Below are 20,235 nucleotides of genomic sequence, written 5' to 3'. Positions count from 1 at the left end.
AGAAGAGTCAAGAAAGATAGAAGATATATAGAAACAGAAGCACTAAGAGAAACTTTTAAATGTTTACTGTCACTGACATGAAAATAATGGAATAAGAGCAGTGAGTCAGAATTTATCTCAAAAGGCAAGTTCTGTAAAGATGAAAATTTTTCTTAATCATACATAGTCATATTGAATGCCCATAGTTTTTTGCTGGGCAGCACTTCTAGCTCTAAGGTATGTGGCCATTCCTGGGAAGCAAGTGCAATAGAGAGTGTCTTACCAATAAATCAAAATTTCTGGTAAAATAAAATGCCACCAGGTAGAGTCTCATTCCCATTACTTTGCTTTTTTTTCTTTTCTTGTATTTATAAGCCGTCCGAAAAAAGAAATAATTGCCTCTCCTTACTTTGAATGAAATGAGATTTAAATGCTCCATCCTTTTCCTACCCCCCCCCCCCCCCCCCGTTAGTTATACTGGCAGCTGTGGCTGCATGTACTCTGGCTGGGCTCCCAGATCCTGAATATGAGATCAAAGATATATATATATATATGGGAAAGTGGTAGAGCTTGGGAGTTTGCTAGAGAACAGTGTAGTTTTTTATATAGATAGCAGCTTTACACAACTAACCAGCATTCAGCATTTTTAAAGCAGCCGGGGTTTGTATATATTATACATATTATAATATATATTATATATGTAATGTATATAAAATACATATATTTTAGCTTAGTTCAAAAGGTGATCTGAAGAAGTCATTTCTTTATAACATTTTTGATATTTCAAGATGTTTACTCTCTCTGGGGTTGTCCATGTATTAATACTTTTTCTTAGATTTTAAAGTGAAAGGTTATGAGTACAAAATAAGATTATTACCTAAAGTTAGATCCGGGCTTAAGCAGTGTTCTACACATATGGGGCACTCAAATGCTGCTGACATTATGGATGTCCTCTTCAGTGAATCCTTGTCAGTTGAATATCAGCTATATAAGCAAAACACAAGTTGTTATATTAAGAAATACCAGGCAGACTCCTCGTTTCTCTCTAGTTTCTAGTCTAGTTTGGTGTTCCCTAGCCAAATGTGAAAGACCGGTTTGTTTTCTTGCTTTGTTGTTTTTAATTTCCAATCTATCACAGACCAATACTTTCGTAAAATGCAATAAAAATTAGTTACAGTTGACCATTGAATAATGTGAGGGTTAGAGGCTTACTGACCCCTCATGCAGTAAAAAATCCACATGTAACTTTTGACTCCTCAAAAACCTAACTAATAGCAAACTGTTGACTGGAAGCCTTATCAACAACATGAAGTGCCAATTAACATATATTGTATGTTGTAGATATTATGTATCACAATAATGTTTTCACAGTAAAGTAAGCTAGAGAAAAAAAATCACAAGGAAGAGAAAATAACATTTGCAGTACTGTACATGTACTTATTGAAAAAAAATTTATGTGTAAGTGGACCATGCAGTTCCAACCCATGTCGTTCAAGGTCAGCTGTACTAGGAAATGAAATTTAAAAGATAAATAAAATAAGCCTTGATTTTAAAATTATTATTAGATTCAGCAGTTATAAAAGTATTCTGTCAAATTGCCATAAAGTTTTTTAACCTCTTATTCTTACAGATCTGAAACACTTACCTCCTCATAGGCCAGTAAAAAATGTTTTCCCCAATCAACACTGATCCATGGATCACACTTTGAGTGGCACTGGTCTCTTTGCAAGGAAGCAGGCATAACAGCTACTTTCTTACACTGAGACTAAACATGTGCTGAGTACACATCATACTTTTCTACCCACACATAGTTACTCATTCTCTTCACCTAACAGCTACTGAAATCCCGCCCAGTTTTCAAAATGTGTTCCAGATGCTATCTTTTCCATCAAATCTTTCATGCCCTCCCACCAATACCAGCAACGACAGCTTTCCTCCTCTTTTTTAGTATTTGTAGTTTGCCTCATACCATAATTATAAGAAGGCAGCATAAGAGCATGATAAAGAGTTGTGGGCTGTGGAATTAAAGAAACCAAGACTCAAGCCTCAGCAGGGTGGTCTTGAACAAATTCTTAGCTTCTCTGTTTCCTCATCTGTAAAATGTTTCTGAATATGGTGCTTATCCCTAAAGTTTCTTATAAGTTTTAAATGAGAATAATCCATGAGAAGCATCTTAATAGTGATTGGCACATGCACAGTAAGTATTCCATTAATGTAACTGCCATTATTATTTTTTCCTGACTTATCTCCCACCTTTTTCCCTTATTAACTTATTAACTCACTGGATTGCTGTCTCCTATAAGAACCAGTACAGTGCCTTGTTCAATAAGTAAAAGTTTAATTTAAGTGCTTATACTATTTAAATTACACAAGCAAACAGTGGAATAGACTCCAGAAAGAGACTACTGATAGCTGGAGAGGTGAGGGAGGTTTCATGGAGATGATAGTATTTAAACTGAACTGGGTGTAGGAGTCAGCATTCTGACTCTTTGGTGACCAGCCCTGACATATGCCCAGAGGCAAGGAACACTGCATTGGTTGGCTGTGTGAAGACTGTACAGGAGCATTGGCAAGTTGAGCAGGAAAGGTAGCCTGAGGTCAGGTTACAAAGGGCCTTAAGGCCTCCTTGTTGTGTTGTAATTTTTTGAGCATGTGGGGGCTTTAGAATCCTGTTTCCTGTAGAGGGTGATTTTGAGATGGAGGAAAACAGAGCCCAAGGAGGAAAGTGAGAGACTGATGAAATCTTATTACTTAAACCAACATTTCCTAAACTGTTCCTCTGAATATTAATATTCTTCCTAGTGTTGACTGATTCCCAGTGGCGGCAGGTGTGGGGGAAAGGTTTTACTTAAAAAAAACAAGTTTGAGAATTCGCACTATGTCTGGCTCTTCCCCTGGAGATTGACCACACATCCTGACTTATTGACAACGCTTTGCTCAATAAGTCTATTTAGACCATCACTGAACTGTTTCCCAAACTTAATTAATAGGCCATGGAGCTTTTTTTTCATGAAACATCTGTAAAACGTCTCTCAAAACACAGGTTAAGAAACAATACCATAAACAGTCCTAAACCAAGGGTATTGTGATGAAAGAACAAGTAAAACTTGGCTACTTCTCAGTGCTTAGCAGATCCTAGGACATTGGTGCAATCAGGTAATTGCCAAACAGGAACTGTGTTGTCTCACAATGCCTGCTATCTGGCAGGATTACTCTGAGCATAGAGTTTGCAGACCTCACCCACTGCTTATGGTCAGAGTGCCAGGTTATTTATGTTCCATCATATTTGTCTTCTGTCCATCGTGAGCGTCTGTCCCCTGTCTGTCCCCTGTTGCCATGCCTGCCCTCAACACTTGGTGATTCCCAACCTTTGTGAATTGCAACACTCTAATAAATGTATTTTCATTGTTCTCCCTCCTCTATACTTTCCAAAGATTTGTTGTACAGTATGTTATATATGTAAAGGAAAGTGAATGAAAATAAGTTTGTTTAAAATAATAACCCCTGAGAAATTTAGGAGTGTCCTTGTCTGTGTCAAAACCAGGGTTGGGATTCATTGGGCTATGTGGTCATACCATTTTTTCCCCTCATTTTAACAGGATTAAAATTAGTAGTAGTAATGGCTTTAAGTTATTTTGCTGGGTTATTTATGCCTGAATCAGTATAAATCTTGCATACCTTCAGAAATTAATAAAAGTCCTAATAGTAGTAAGTCACTTGTTTAAGAGATTTTAGTACATCTACCATTAATTTTTTTAAAGCAAGATAAGCTGATTAGGGGCATGATTGGCTCTTATTAGTTGCTTAGCAAATTTAAGGTAAATGATGCTTTTTTCAAGGATAATTATGGAGTGCATATATATAGAGTGCTTAGAATTTGGCACATAGTAAACACTACGTATTTTCTACTATTGTTGTTGTTGAAGATTGGGGTTAGGTCCTGCCTGGTTGTTATTTCCCAGTCTTCAAAATGGTTCACACTCCACTTTTCTCAATTGCTAGACATTTGTAATTGAAATTACAGGAGCATTTCACATAAACAAAAACTCAAAGAAGAATTCGAATTCATTCAATTTGAATGAGTGATGTAGATCATTTTGACTAAAATAAATAAGATATAAAATCCAAAATCTTTGCATATTTAAATAATATCCAGCCACTTATTTTTATATAATTATTTTGTTTGACTTCTAATTTAGATCACAGTGCCTTTTGAGCATTTTTGCATATTACTCTTAGAGCCCTTCATCCATTTCCATGTTATAGAAAACATATATGTATATACATTACATTTGGTTTTAAAGTGCTTGTTGTAATTTTTTAATGCTTTTTGGAAATCCAAATCTGTAAATAACTTAATTTTTTTCTGCTTCAACTCCTCCAGCTTATTAAAGCAAATTCAAGTATCAAGTGCTTGGACTCCATGTGCTGTTTCTCAGAAGGAGAAACAGCGTGCGCATCTGTTGGAAGAATGCTGGAACGAGTAGTAGGAAGATGTAGTCCGACCCATGTCAGCAGGTGTGAAATTTCTTTCAGTAGCCTTTGCTGCAGATGAGTATCCTATAAACTGGAACAGGATGAACCTGCATCTCTAGATACCTAATAAATCAGCCGCTGGTTTTACCAACTGAAGCGGGGAAGTGTGCTATTTATTAGCATTCTTTGATGGTAGATTTCACTTTGTGGCCTTGGGGTAGGGGGCTCTTTCGCTAACAGAGGAAGAGAAAGCACCTTTGAAGAGACTTCATCTAATGAACGAAACATTTTGCTTTACAATCTTTTTAAAATGTGCTGAATAGGTATGGTACTCTTATTTGGTTTTTAGAACTTTCTTTTTTTGATTATACCTTATATTACTGTTTTATTTCCTGTATTTGTTTTTTGTTTGCTTTTTGTATTTACAGAATAGTCTACATATAATAGTGAAATCGAAGGATTTTGCTTCTCTTACTCTTCATGTATATTTTCTGGTCAGTCATTTGAGACTGAGGTGTTTATAAACACAAAGGCTGTATTACTGCTCTTCTATACCATTCTATTTCTGTGATGAGGTTTTTTAAATGAGTTGTGATTTGTTTTTGCTTTTTTTTTTTTTTTTTTTTTTTGCTTGGTATTCATGGTCTAACTAAAAGTTTAGATAAGTTAGGGATACCAGGGTGGCTCAGTTGGTTAAGCATCTGACTCTTAGTTTTGGCTCCGGTCATGATCTCACAGTTTATGCAATTGAGCCTTCAGCACAGAGCCTGCTTAGAATTCTCTCATTCTCTCTCACTCTCTCTGCCCCTCTCCCACTCATGCTCACTCTCTCACATGCTTTCTCTCTCTCAAAATAAATAAATGTTAAAGAAAATTTTTTTAAGTTGATAAGTTAGAGCAGACACTTTAAATTATGGTGTAGAAGAATCTTAGCATTTCTGTCCCCTCCCAAATCTGTTTCTTCAATTAGATTTATCAGTGCTCGCTTTTGTGGATCATAACAAAAAATGCCATTTTTTTGGTAAATGCCACTTAAATTTATTTAAAAGTGAAATGGATTCATAAATTTTCTTCATAAATTTTCCCGAGAGACACACTATTTAGGTGATATTAAAAAGTAGAAGTAACTTTTTTCACACTTAGGTATTCTTAATGTGAATTATATCATAGTTCTAAAATGAGAGTAGTAATGCACTTGTACGCATGAGGAGTTACAGATGGGCAGGGGTAGACAGACGGCAATTTCCATTGTCCAGCGTGTACCACACGAATAATCACTTTCTACATGTGCCATGGCATGGAAAAGGTTGGAAAATACCGCAGGAGCAGGGAATAAAGGATGGAGGAGGCCCTATAATCTAATAAAATAATTTTTCATATTTGCTTAGCTTTGTGTTTTAAAAATGAATAAATACCATTCATATATCATAAAATTCAGGTAACATTTACTGGTGGATTTATTAGTTCCCATTTTGCCTTTAGTTATGGCCATGTCTTTATGGTACAGTTGCATTTATAAATAGCATTCTTATGTTAATATAATGTCTGTGGTTTCAGTCTCCATTTATTGATTATAACATGTGATCAAAAATATTTCCACAATTCTGTGGTATCATTTTGTAGTAATTTTATTCCACATAAAAGAATTACTACGAAGAGTTAAATTTACTGGCACTTCTGTATTCTGACTTCCACAATTGTATTGTAAAGTGCATTACAAGAAAGAAGCTCTGTTATGTACCCAAGCCACCAAGTTTTCCAAAAGAAGTTCCTGAAAGACCCACTTTACAATATTATTTTACTTATTAAGACAGCTTTACTATACAGAACTAAGGTGGGAGTTAGACTAAGAGACAACTATAGAACTTCCACGTAATTTTTTAAATTTCTATTTCAGCAGGAAGTTCTCTTTAATGACAGTATACATCTTCACTAACTATTGAAAAACTAAAATCAGGGGTGCCTGGATGGCTCAGTCAGTTAAGTGTCTGACTTTGGCTCAGGTCATGATCTCACAGTTTGTTGGGAGCCCCGCATCAGACTCTGTGCTGATGGCTCAGAGCCTGGAGCCTGCTTCAGATTCTGTGTTTCCCCTCTCTCTCTCTCTGCCCCTCCTCCGCTTGTGCTATCTGTCAGAAATAAATAAATATTTTAAAACTATAATTAATTTTAAATAAGCCAAAAATATTTTTTTGCTCTATGTACTGACTTTTTTGTATACCAATAATTCAGGTAATACGCCCCCATTTTTCTTTACGTAGCCATTTTTATACTGCATTATCCCTTTGAACCTGCCCTTGGAATTATGGGACTTATTTCGGCACATGAAGGTGACTGTTATCATCTGTACTTTTTTTCACTTAAAATTGTATCATAATATTTTCTTTTGTAAGACTTTTTTTTTTACTTTCCTAATAAAATGTTTAACAGTATTATCTTATTTGACAGACTATAAATACTTTTCCAAATACTTCCAAAATACTTTTGTCTAACATCTCAGGTTATGTTATTGGTTAGTACTGTCATTATCCCCCTTTTTTCTTCAAACAAATAATCTAAAAAGTCTTTTGAAATCTGTTTGTATTTTCTAGTGGATAAAAATCGATACAGTATGAGAAAACCACTTGGTGCTTTTCAAAGGAGTATATGAAAATTGCCTTAGATCCATTAACATTAGATTTAAACTTTGAAAGTCATTTTGATATGTAGAGTTTTGTTTTTGTTTTACATAATTGTGTTAGTGAAATATGTTCGACATTTCTGTTTTGATTTTGGAATAGCTTCTATTCTACATTTCTATTTCATGTCTAACTTAAAAGGTAAAGCAAGGCTGATACTTCTGTTACAAATTGTAGAATCCCTTGGATATTTGTTCCATTAACCTATTAAACATAAAAGGTAATGAGCATCACTTAAGAAATACAACTAGTGCTTTCATATGACATGTTATTCAGCTGATTAAACTTCCACCATCCAGGCACAGAAATTCTTACATCTTATTAGTTAATGTTTTCAAAGGAATATGTCATATTGCAAGCTTGGTTTCAAATGTAGCATCATGGTGCTCTACAAAGGATATACCATCTTGTACACTAAAGGGCTGTACTTCAGCAATAAATGATTTTCTGTATGCATTTTACCAAGTTACTTTATCCTAATCAAAACTATTTTCGGGGCGCCTGGGTGGCTCAGTCAGTTGAGCGTCCAACTTTGGCTCAGGTCATGATCTCACAGTCCGTGAGTTTTAGCCCCGCGTTGGGCTCTGTGCTGATAGCCTGGAGCCTGCTTTGGATTCTGTCTCCCTCTCTCTCTGCCCCTCCCCTGCTCATGCTCTGTCTCTCTCTGTCTCAAAAATAAATAAAAACATTTTTAAAAATAATTTTTTAAACTATTTCTGAATAGAAAGGAGTTAATATGTAGCTCCAGTATTTAATGTTCTGTCAAATAGGATATTTAACATCTGAATGCACATGTGTGCTTTGAAAAGATCAAACAAAGGAAGCCTTACCTAATAAAATTCTTCTATGTAAGCAATGGTTGGGAAAGAGGAAAGCCTGATATAAAGTACTGGCAATTTGGGAATGGAATCTTGACTCCCGATAATTAGGGTGTTGGCAGTTATGTTTTGTCTTGTGTGTCTAAGTGTGCCTTTTCTTGGATAAATACTTACTCTAAGAAATGTTAATAATCTCATTTCATTCATTTATTTTACAAATACTGAGTGTCTACTATGTGCCAGGTGCAGTTTAGGTACTAGACAGAGGGTGGTGAACAAGCCCTTCCTTAAACTAAGGTGTTTAAGGTTTTCTGGAAACTAATAAAATTAGAGAACCTGTAAATTACCAGTATGGTTTTGTTGCTTATTTGTGTTCCTCTTTGGCAACTTTGTAAAATTTCTAGGTTCCAAACTTCATTATGACTGTACTTGCTTAATTGATTTAAATAACAGAATTTCTAGGAAACAGTGGATATTTGATAAGAGTGAGTTTAGGAGCCACTTTAAATGTTGGTCTCTTCCTCTAACATTTTTTTTTTTTTTTTTTTTTTTAAGGAAAGTGGGAACCCTGAAAAAAGTTACATAAAATGTATTGATTTATTGTTTAGTGCTTTTAGTCTTCTAAGAAGAGCCACCTTTGGCTTGGTAATCCTGATACTGAACTTGAAATATAGGTTAGGCTATTTTAAGCCTAGAAGGCTAGTTTGGGTCTAGAGTTATTTTAGCTTAAATTAATAGAGCTGCAAATAAAGTATTAGGTAATTAATTGCTTTTAGGTTTTATCATTCAGACAGTAGTTAACTTTTCCAGACCACTACAGGTTTATTCTCAGTTAAGTGAAAAACCTACTGAGTTACAGCTGTCTTTGATATCTATTGAATAAACAATTTACTGCGTTCAAGCTAATTACACTAAAATCTTTAGAATAGAATTTATAGCTGAAAAGAAATTATGTAATATGAACATATTACTATTTCATTCCAAAGCTTTTGGTAAGTGGGATGTTTGTTTGCTTCTGTAATGTCAAAATATAACCTAGTTGCTTTTTAGTAAAACTGAATGTGCATAACTCTTAGTAACATACTTATTTCTTACTGAATTGTAAAGATTTTAAGAGCATCTCATGCTTTACTACCTGTAGGAATTGTTTTAAGGCTAATGAATGTCTGAATTTTGGCTAATATTTTATATAATGACTAGAGCATTATTTTTTCCAAGTTTTTGTACAATATAAATAGACTGATTCGGTGCTAGTATGAATAATTTCTCTTTAGCATTTAAAAACAAATCAATAAGTGATTATTTTAATATTCAAATTGCATTTTAGAGTAAATTTTTTTTCTCACTTAAAACATAGGTGTTGGTGAGCCAAACTTTTCTCTTATTGTTACTTTAGATCATGGAGTGCATCGGATCCTTTCTATACCAACGACAGGAGCATCTTGACTCTCTCCACAATGGACTCCTCTACTTGTTAAAGGGGCAGTAGTACTTTGTGGGAACCATTTCAACTCCTTTCCTAAAATTCAGTGTGATCACCGTGATAATGGCCACACTAGTTCTGCAGAATTACTTTCTGAAATTTCTAATATTTCATACTCATTCAGAGTTATAATGGCAAACAAAAAGCATTAACACAAACCCCTTTCAGCTCCCCTAACTTAAATCTGAACATGTCACAATTCGTGAAACAGACATTTTCCATCTCTTTGGGTTGTTCCTCGTGCTTATGGGACTCCTAATGGCATTTCAGCCTCTTGCTAAGGCCACTATATTTTAATATCAAGGTAGAAAAGGGAGGTAATTCCTAGTCAATTGTATTTTTTAGTATTAGCTTGGTTATTGAGTCTTCTATTCAGATCTGCTTCTGTAAATTATGCTGAAAAGTTTGCCTTGAAAACTCTATTTTTTTATTAGAGTTATATTTGAAGCTTTTCATGCGAAAAGTTAATGTGAATAGAAAGGAATTTTGGTCGCTCAGTGACCCATGTTGTTAATTCATTAGTGCTTTCTAAGTTCACAGAGCAAATTAGGAGAATGCATTTCCCACCATTATTTACTGCATTATGGGTAGTAACTATATACCAGTACCAAACTTCTCTAAATACTGTAACACAACCAGTAAAATTAACCACATACATGCAAAGGGTATATTATATATATAAATCAGGAATCAAGTCCATTCACCAAATTTCAAATTGATGTTTACTATATTTTTGTGACAGAATACGAAGAACCTGTAGTGGGTAAATTACATACCATTAGCATATTATTTAATGTGTTTATCATTGGATCTTTTGCATGCTTTAATCTGGTTAATATATTTAAATTTGCTTTTTTTCCCCTCTCTGAAGAAGGCTCTGTTTATAGTATTTTCTGACACTGTTGTAAAGTTCAACTATATCAATAAAAAACAAGTTTGGACAGTATTTAAATATTGCAACTATTTTTAATTATATAAATAAAAATATTAGGGTAATTAAATCAACAAAAAGATAAGAGCCTCTTTCTATGGCTAATTTAGAATTGCTCTTGACTTTCAGTAAGCTAGATTATAGAATAAAGGATTTCAGATAAGAATCCTGTTATTTGTTAGGATAGTATACGTTATCTAAGTTACGGTAGACTACCATGTAAAGTGAAATCTGTCCAGTGCCCCATTACAAGGTAAATTTTCAGGCATGGCTACAGAATGTAAGTAAAACAAAGTTTAAAATGCTAAATCTTAGGACGTAATGGCAGCGATAAATTAAAATACTAAGAATGGTTAATCAGGTACATACTGCTGAATTAACTCACTGTACTTCAGTACTTAATTTCCACCAAGTTTATCATATGATCAGTGTTGTCATTTGTTTTGATAAAAAGTAATGTCATTTTAAAATTTGGAAATGATTATTGTTAAAGAACTTACCCAGCTGTGAGCACATGATGTGTACATACACATTTAAAATTGTATGGAAATGGCTAAATAAGGTTTTCCAAAATTTTCTTTTGAGAATATAATAATTCCTTTTTGTAGATTTTTTCTGCAACCTTCCACCACTTTCCCATTTCATGAATATCAGATTTCTGGAATTGGGCTGGTAGGGAAAGAATGGTAGAGTCAAGAATTAAGACTTTACCATGTTTGCTGGTGAACTATTTTTTTTGAGTTTTTATTTTCTTGCTAATATAATGTTTGTTTCAGTAGTGCAAGATACTAGGTTATGAATTTCAGCTTAAATATTAATTTTCATAAGTAGCCATTCTTTAAGTCCGATATTCCAAAACCGAGTTTAGCAATATACCGTTATTCCAAAAATACATTAAAGGGATAATACAGTGTACAGTATATACACTTTCCAATTCATGTTCCAGAAGAGGAAGTATTGCAGAAATACTCAGGGTAGTTTAGTGGAAGATAACACAGAATTTGCTTTTTCTTAGAATGCCTTATAAAATATTTATATAACAAAATGACATTTAATAGTCCTGCATCGCATCTACCTTACAGTTTACAGTGTCTGTTTGCCGTCAGCCAAACTGCCGACACTAAACTGCCGACACTCGAGGACTACAAAGCCATCAAGCAGTCTGACCAACTGCAGCAATGCTGGAGGTCAGCTAGCCTATGTGGTGCTTAAGGTGTGATTGAAGTAACTGTCTGCATTCCCCATTTGAAGTTATTTAAGAACTGTACATCAAAGAAACATAAATGCTATCCACTGATACGTTCATCCTACTCTGTTCAAAACCTCTGTTTAAAAGAAAATTATCTTGCAATTGTAAGAAAAGTTTTCTTCATTTATTTAAGAAATAACAGTGTTGCCTACAAGCTTTAAATAGTTTTCTAGTGCTATTACTCATATTTTAAAACAGTACATAGCTGGTAATCACAAAAAATTCCCCTTTGCATATTTCTTTAAAATTGTTTGGAAAGTACGATGTTGGCAATTAACTTCCTCTTAAGCCTGCCAAAACCAGAATAAGATTCTGTGCGTGTTTTTGCTACTTGATGATCTCAGATCTGTTTGCCTCACTTTCTTACCTTTGCCTAACTAGTCTGAAGGCCATATCCCTGAAGATGGTAGCAGGCACCAAGACAGTTTTCAGAATTGCCCACCAGCTGCTCTAAAAGGTGACTCAGCACCCTGCTTCAGCTTTAGCAAGTGCTAGGTTCATGGTAGGAATAGAGTATGGGCCAGGAGAACTACAGCTACCAAGCTTGCCGTGGAGTTGAGAAGAAAGAAGGGGAGAATTTACAGTCTGAATTTCTCTTAACTACCCTCCTCCTTGGGTCTCAGTCTCCATGATACCCAAAGGCTTCCCAGACATAATCGAAACTCTGGCACTGTCCTGAATAGGAGATTAAACTTAGGCAAATCACCACGTTAGGAAATTGCTTTGCTCTAACCAGATTGTTTCTGCTGTAAGATTGTGAAATTGGGCTTCTCAGAAAAACTTAAGATTCCTATTTGATAGGTAGGAGTCAAGGCCCCTAAAAAAATGTACAGTTAATACCAAAAAAAATTTTAATATGCTACTCTGAAAAGTTATCAGGAGCAGGGGAAATGGGAAAATCATCCATGTTTGTATTTTCCTGTAAAGATCATTTTGGGGGATGATATAAGCAGGTATTAATAAAACAAACACACCAAAGAGTTGTGTAAACATGTTTCATTAATTTTGGTCCCCCTTCAGAGACATTTTTATTTCTACCTTGAAATGAGTCACCTATTTTCATAAAAATAGAACATTATTAAAGTGCTGTTTATGTGAGAACACTTGAATGATTTTCCTACAAAAAAAATAGATCACAACTAATGATACGTTTGTAGTAATGGCGATTGTTAGATTTTTATGGGGAATTAGTAGCTGGAAATACTGTAGCCGCACTTTAGTTTAAAATTGAGGACCTCAGACACTGTGGCTGTCTAATAAAATCCTTTAAAATTTCTCTGCATTGCTAGGAAATGTAGTTACTTATTGTATAAGCTCTCAGTAATTTTTTAAAGTTCATGAAATTATATTTATTGAATAAAATTTTCCTACATAATTAAAAGTTTTTCCATTATTTGTGCATTTTAAGCCTCTCTCTGCTTATTACAACCAGCCAAAAATTTTTTCAATGAAATTTTATTACATTTACCCTCCATTATAGTACAGTAATGCTTTTATGCCTTTCACTGACTCCAGTTTTCAAAAATCCAGAAGTTTTTGGTTTACCCAGATTTTATAGATCATCACTACAGCTCCTGAAAAGTGGTGTGATAGAAATGTACCAGCCATAAAGACCAACACACTTCGAACTAGAAATTGCACCACTCATGAAAAGCCAGCCAACATGAATTTGGAAATGAAATGTTTTTAAAAATATATAACTGATGTAATGTGTATATATATACATATATATATGTGTATGTATACTATATATATGTATGTATGTATATTATATATGTGTATGTATATTGTATATGTATGTATGTATATTATATATATGTATATATATTATATATGTATGTGTGTGTATATATATATATATATATATATATATATATATACATAATCTAACCTAATGACAATAATTATTCCTTATGCTTTCTCAGTTGCCAGTTAAAGCACATGTAAAGGTTTAATCTACATTTATTAAAAAGATATGCCGTTGTATTTGCCCAAGTGTTAGCATATGCAGAGGGTGACAATGTATGATCTGTGTATTTTTATTTCTGAAATGAAATGAGAATACCACCCAGGACAAGTCAAGTTATCTAGGCATGCATCTGTTTTTATTTAAAAAGTAGTTGAGGGTTTGGACTATCTTTAGGGTAACTTCAGACTGTAACTTCTGTGGTACAATATGATGAGTAATGTTCTTACTGAACTAGACATTTTGGATAAAAAAAATGAGCAGCATTTCACCAAAAAAATTAGTGAATCCAGAAACAATTCAAGTTTTCTTCTGAAGAGCTGACTCAAAGGACAAAGCTATTCTAAATGGAGATAAGTAAACATGTCTCTGTTGAACAGCTCTTTTCAGAAGTGGTGGATGGCCCTCTGATGAGTCCGATTTTTTACTCTAAATTTTAAGGGAAAATGATTTGTCTTCAAGTAAAATTTGTGGACAGTGAAGTGCATAGATTTTAGAGTTAACATGCTGTCACCTTTGACAAATCTATACATGTGTAATCCTTACCCCAACCCAGATAAAGAACATTTCCACCATCTTAGAAAGTTCCCTCATGCCACTTTCCAATGAATTTATTCCTCCCTTTCTGCCCTTGTAACCATTTTTCTATTTTCTATTGCCATAGATGAATTTTACTTGTTCTTAAGTTTTATGTAAATGAAATTTTACATGTTCACTTTTGCATCTGGCTTTGTTCCTCAAAAGACTGAGATTCATCAATGTTGTTGCATATATCCACAGTTTCTTTCTGTTAGCTACTCAGTAGTGTTCCATTTCACAAACATCCCACAATTTATCCTTTCTCTTGTTTATGGACCTTTGAGTTACTTACAGTTTGGTGTGATTATAAATAAAGCTACTATGAGCATTCTTTGTGAACATGTTTTCATTTCTCTTATGCAATAGCTGTAATTGCCGGATCACAAGGTAGGTTTATGTTTAATTTTATATGAAACTGCTAAAAAGTTTCCCAAAATTCTTGTATATGCCATTTCATGAGCACTTGTATGCAATTATGAGAGTTCCAGTTCTATTATATCTCATTTTAATTTGCATGATGACTAATGATGTTTAACTCCTCATATGCTTATTGGCAGTTTTTTGTTTTGGGATTTTTTTTCATGAAATGTCTGTTCAAGTAGCCATTTTTTCATTAGACTGTCTCATTACAGAATGGTTGGAATCCTTTATAGAAGAATGTAAGTCCTTTGCCAGGTGAATGTATTACTAACATTTCCCCCCCAGTCTGTAGCTTGCTTGTATAAAGTCGAACCTTGAAAAACATGGGTTTGAAATACATGAGTCAGCTTATATATGGATGTTTCACAGTACTATAAATGTATTTTCTCTTATGATTTTCTTAACATTGTAAGAATACAACATATAATATATAACATATAAAATATGTGTTAATCAAATTTATGTTATCAGTAAGGCTATCCTAGCCAACAGTTAGGCTGTTAGTAGTTAACTTTTAGGGAATCAAAAGTTATATGGGGCGCCTGCGTGGCGCAGTCGGTTAAGCGTCCGACTTCAGCCAGGTCACAATCTCGCGGTCCGTGAGTTCGAGCCCCGCGTCGGGCTCTGGGCTGATGGCTCGGAGCCTGGAGCCTGTTTCCAATTCTGTGTCTCCCTCTTTCTCTGCCCCTCCCCCGTTCGTGCTCTGTCTCTCTCTGTCCCAAAACTAAATAAAAAACGTTGAAAAAAAAATTAAAAAAAAAAAAGTTATAAGTGGATTTTCAACTGTATAGGGGGCCAGTACCCCTAGCCCCTATGTTTTTTCATGGGTATTTTCTAAATGGTGATTTTGGGTTGCAAAAGTGCTTTATTTTGATGAAGTCCAATTTTTTTTCTTTTTATGGTTTTGTGTTTTGTGTCTTATCTAAAATAGCCTCTCAAACCCAAAGTCATGAAGATATTTTCCTGTGTTTTCTTCTGAAAGCATTATAGCTTTCACTTTTATGTTTGGGTTTGCGATCTGTCTCAGATTCATTTATGTGTATGGTGTGAGGCAAGGATTAAGCATCTTCCTCCTAACTCCCATAAGGCTGTTTGGTTTAGCTCCATTTGTTGAAAATATTCTGTCTCTATTAAATTCATTTGGTGCCCCTTTTTAAAATTAATGGACTCCATACATGTGGATCTACTTCTGGACTCTGTGTTCTATTCATTTATCCTTAACACTAGTAACACACTATCTTGGTTACTATAGTTTTATACTGTACTTTGAAATTAGGTAATGTAAGTTCTCCAACTTTGTTATCAAGATTATTATGGCTATCATAGGTCTTTTAATCTCCATATAAATTTTGAATCAGCTGATGATCAGTTTCTAGAAACAAAAAATCATGATACAATTTTGAGGTGCCTGGGTAGCTCAGTTGGTTAGGCATCTGACTCTTGATTTCAGCTCAAGTCATGCATGATCTCAGGGTCATGAGATCGAGCCCTGCATCAGGCTCCGTGCTGACAGAATGGAGCCTACGTGGGATTCTCTCCCTTTCTCTCTGCTCTCCCTCCCCTGCCACACACACACACACACACACACACACACACACACACACACACACACACACAAACACACACCCTCCCTCCCTGCCTCTCTCTCTCTCTCTCTGAAGAAATAAACATTTTTAAAATGTTTAAAATGTTTATTTTAAAAATGATATGATTTTGATTTGGATTGTGCTGAATCTATAGATCATTTTGAAGACAAGTGACATCTTAATATTGGGTCTTCTAATCCATAAACATGATCTATCTCCATTTATTTTAGGTCTTTAATTTCTCTCAGGAATGTTCTATAGTCTTTGATGTAAACATCTGGCAAATCTGTTACATTAAAATTTGTATGTTATTTGATGTTATGGTAAGTGGAATTGTTTTTTCATTTTCAAATTATTCATTATTAAAATCCAAAAATGCAATTTTTGTACTTTCGACCTTGTAACCTACAACCTTGCTCAACATTCTAGTTTATTTTTTTAATTTTGTATAGAATCTTTTAGTTTGCACATACACAGTCATATTGTTTGAGAATAGAAACAGTTTCAGTATTTTTTTTCCCAATCTTCATGCTTTATGTCTCTTGTTATTGCCTTACTGCACTGTCTAGAACTTCCTACACAATGTTAATTGAATAGGCATGGTGGGAACTGTGAATAGGTGTTGAATTTTTAAAATGCTTTTTCTCCATTTATCATGATCATTTTTTAAAATGTTTTAGTTTGGTAATATGGTAAGTTACCTCAGGTTTTTTCAAATAAACGTTAAGCCAATTTTACATCCCTGAAATAAATCTATTTATGAAATGTTACTCTTTATATATTGCTGTTTGGTATGGTAATCTTGTGTTAGGGACTTTTGTATCTGCTTATAACGGATATAGGATATGTAATTTCATTTTTTTATGATGTCTTTATCAGGTTTTGGTGTTAGGGTTATACTGGCCTCATAAAACAATTTACGAAGTATTCCCTCTTGGCCTCTTTTTTGAAAGAGTTTATGTAAGGTTTATAACATTTCTTTTACTATTTTGAAGTCCCCATTCAAGTCATCCTGGTCTAGAATTTTTTTATTTGTGGGAATGTTCTTAATAGGCATTACCTTTTAGTATTGCTGCAACAGATTACCACAAACTTAGTAGCTTAAAATAACACAAATTTAGGCACACCTAGGTGGTCCAGTAGGTTGGGCTCAGGTCATGATCTTGCAGTTTGTGGGTTCAAGCCTTGCATCAGGCTCTATGCTGACAGCTCAGAGTCTGGAGCCTGCTTCGGATTCTGTATCCCCATCTGTCTGCCCCTCCACTGCTTTTGCTTCTCTTTCTCCCTCAAAAATAAATAAACATTTTTTAATAAAAACCCACAAATTTATTCCAAATTCTGTAGGTTGGAAGTCTGACACAAGTCTCACTGGAGTAAAATTAAGGTGTGAGAGTTTTTTGTGTTTTGGGTTTTTTTTTGTTTTTTTTTGTTTTTTTAGTAGACACATTAGTTTCAGGTGTACAACTTAGTGATTTGACAAGTTTATATGTTGTGCTATATTCACAAGTATAGCTACCGTCTGTTCCATTACGTTGTATTCCTTATGCTGTCCCTTTCATTCACAAAATTTATTCATTCCATACCTGGAAGCCTGTTTCTGCCACTCCCCTTCACCCACTTGCCCTCTCACCCACCTCCCTCCTGGCATCCATCAGTTGTCTGTATTTATAGGTCTGCTTGTGCTTTTGTTTTTTCCCCTCTTTTTGTAGATTCCACTTATGAATGGAATCATATGGTATTTGACTTACTACTTTTAACATAATATCCTCCAGAGCCATCCATGTGGTCTCAATTGGGACAAACTCTTTTTATGGCTGCATATATTCCGTGTGTGTGTGTATCAATCACATTTTTCTTATCCATTTGTCTATTGATGGACACTTAGGTTGTTTCAGTATCTTTGTTTTAGTAAATAATGGTTCAGTAAATACAGGGGATGCTATTCTTTTCAAATTAGTTGATTTTGTTTTCTTTGGGTAAATAGTAAAATTGTTGGATATGTTATTTCTATTTTTAATTTTTTGAGGAACCTCCATATTGTTTTCCATAGTGGATTCACCAATTTAAATTCCCACCAACAGTGCACAGGTTTTCCTTTTTCTCCACATCCTTGCTAACACTTATTTCTTATCATTTTTATTTTAGCCATTCTAACTGGTATAAGATGGTGTAATGTAGGCATTGTGGTTTTGATTTGAATTTCCCTGACAACTAGTGATGTTGAGCATCTTTTCATGTGTCTTTGGCCACTTGTATGTTTTCTTTGGAAAAATGTTTATTCTGGCCATCTGCCCACTTTTTAATTGGATTGTTTGGGAGTTTTTTGTTTTCTTTGGTGGTTTTTGTTTTTTATTTTTTGGTATTGTATAAGTTCTTGATATATTTTGGATATTAACCCCTTTTCAGATATATCATTTGCAAATATCTTTTCCCATTCAGTAGGTTGTCTTTTAGTTTTATTGATTATTTTCTTTGCCATACAGGATATTTTTGTTTTGATGTAGTCCCAATAATTTATTTTTGCCTTTGTTACTCTTGCCTCAGGAGACGTATCTAGAAAAATGTTATAGCCGATGTCAGAGAAATTACTGCCTGTGCTCACTTCTAGGATTTTTATGGTTTCAGGTCTCACATATAGTTCTTTATTTCGAGTTTATTTTGTATAGAATGTTAGAAAGTGATCCAGTTTCATTCTTCTGTATGTAGCTGTTCAGTATTCCCAGCATCATTTATTGAAGAAATTGTCTTTTCCCATTGTATATTCTTTCCTCCGTTGTCAAAGATTAATTGACCATGTAATCTTCGGTTTATTCCTGGGCTCTGTGTTCTGTTCCGTTGATTTATGTGTCTATTTTTGTGCCAGTACCATACTGTTTTGATTATTACAGATTTGTAGTATATCTTGAAGTCTGGTATTATGAGAGACCCAGCTTTGTTCTTTCTCAAGAGTGCTTTGGCTGTTTGAGGGCTGTTTTTGTCCTGTGAAAAATGCTGTTGGTATCAAAATCTTAAAATTTTGATACCAACAGCATTTTATACTAACAGCAATCTTACTGGCGGAATTGTAAATGGTGGGCTTTTATTTTAATTCCTTTTTCTGATACTTCATTATTAGTATATGGAAATGCTATTAATTTCTGAGTATTAATTTTGTATCCTGCCACTACTGAATTTGGTTATTACTTCATGGTTATTTGGTAGAGTCTTTAGGATTTTCTTGTGTAGTATTGTCCATAATATCATTTTGAGTAAAAGTGGTAAAAGTAAACATCTCTGCCTTGCTCCTGACCTTAGAGGGAAACCTCTTAGTTTTTCACCATTGAGTATAATGTTAGCTGTGGGTTTTTTATATTACAGTCTTTATTATGTTGAGGGACATTCACTCTAGTCTCACTTTGGTGGGATTTTAATCATGAATGAATGTTGAACTTGTCAAATGCTTTTTCTGCATCTATTGAGATGATTATATGATCGTTATCCTTCATTTTGTTGATGTGGTATATATGATGGTCATTGATTTAAGAATATCAAAATGTCTGTGCGTCCCCAGAATGAATCCCAACTGATCGAGGTGAATGATCTTTTTAATGTATTGTTGGATTCAGTTTGCTAATATTTTGTTGATTTTTGCATCTATGTTCATCAAGGATATTGGCCTGTAGTTTTCTTTTTGGTGGTATCTTTGGTTTTGGTATAATGGTAATGCTGGCCTTGTAGGATGTATTTGAAGCTTTCCTTCATCTTCTATTTTCTGGAATAGTTTGAGGAGAATAGACATGAACTCTTCTTTAAACGTCTGGTAAAATACCCCTGTGAATCCATTTGGTCCTGGATTTTTATTTTTTGGTAGTTTTTTGATTGCCGATTCAAATTCGTTGCTTGTAATCTGTTCAGATTTTCTATTTCTTTCTGGTTCAGTTTGGGAAAATAGTATGTTTGTACAAAATTATCCATTTCTTCTAGGTTGTCCAGTTTGTTGTGGCTCAGCCAGTTTTTCTTCAGTCATCTGTAGTGACTCTTTGTTACGGGCAGTGTTTGGTCCCCATGCTGTTATTGGGCCAGTCTGGGGC

The 20,235-nt window shown here is 34.3% G+C and overlaps 1 protein-coding gene across 7 annotated transcripts in view; it reads left to right on the top strand.

Moving 5' to 3' along the window:
• ATP11B (ATPase phospholipid transporting 11B (putative)) overlaps positions 1 to 10,380 on the top strand; it is a 126,700-nt gene extending 116,320 nt beyond the window's left edge. For 3 of the 7 annotated variants that reach the window (XM_019463268.2, XM_019463267.2, XM_019463269.2), the window contains 2 exons: positions 4,364 to 4,497; positions 9,348 to 10,380. In XM_019463268.2, coding sequence (XP_019318813.1) covers positions 4,364 to 4,497; positions 9,348 to 9,429 — 216 coding nt within the window. In that variant the 3' untranslated portion in view covers positions 9,430 to 10,380. The other 4 variants (XM_019463271.2, XM_019463273.2, XM_019463272.2 and 1 more) reach the window with 3 other exon arrangements.
• The last annotated feature ends 9,855 nt before the right edge of the window (positions 10,381 to 20,235 follow it).

The sequence above is a fragment of the Panthera pardus genome, unplaced genomic scaffold (genome assembly GCF_024362965.1).
Source record: "Panthera pardus isolate Hobbes unplaced genomic scaffold, ASM2436296v1 HiC_scaffold_16, whole genome shotgun sequence".
Taxonomy (NCBI): domain Eukaryota; kingdom Metazoa; phylum Chordata; class Mammalia; order Carnivora; family Felidae; genus Panthera; species Panthera pardus.
Note: the sequence above shows the minus strand (reverse complement) of the source record. Positions and strands in the feature narration are given on the sequence as shown.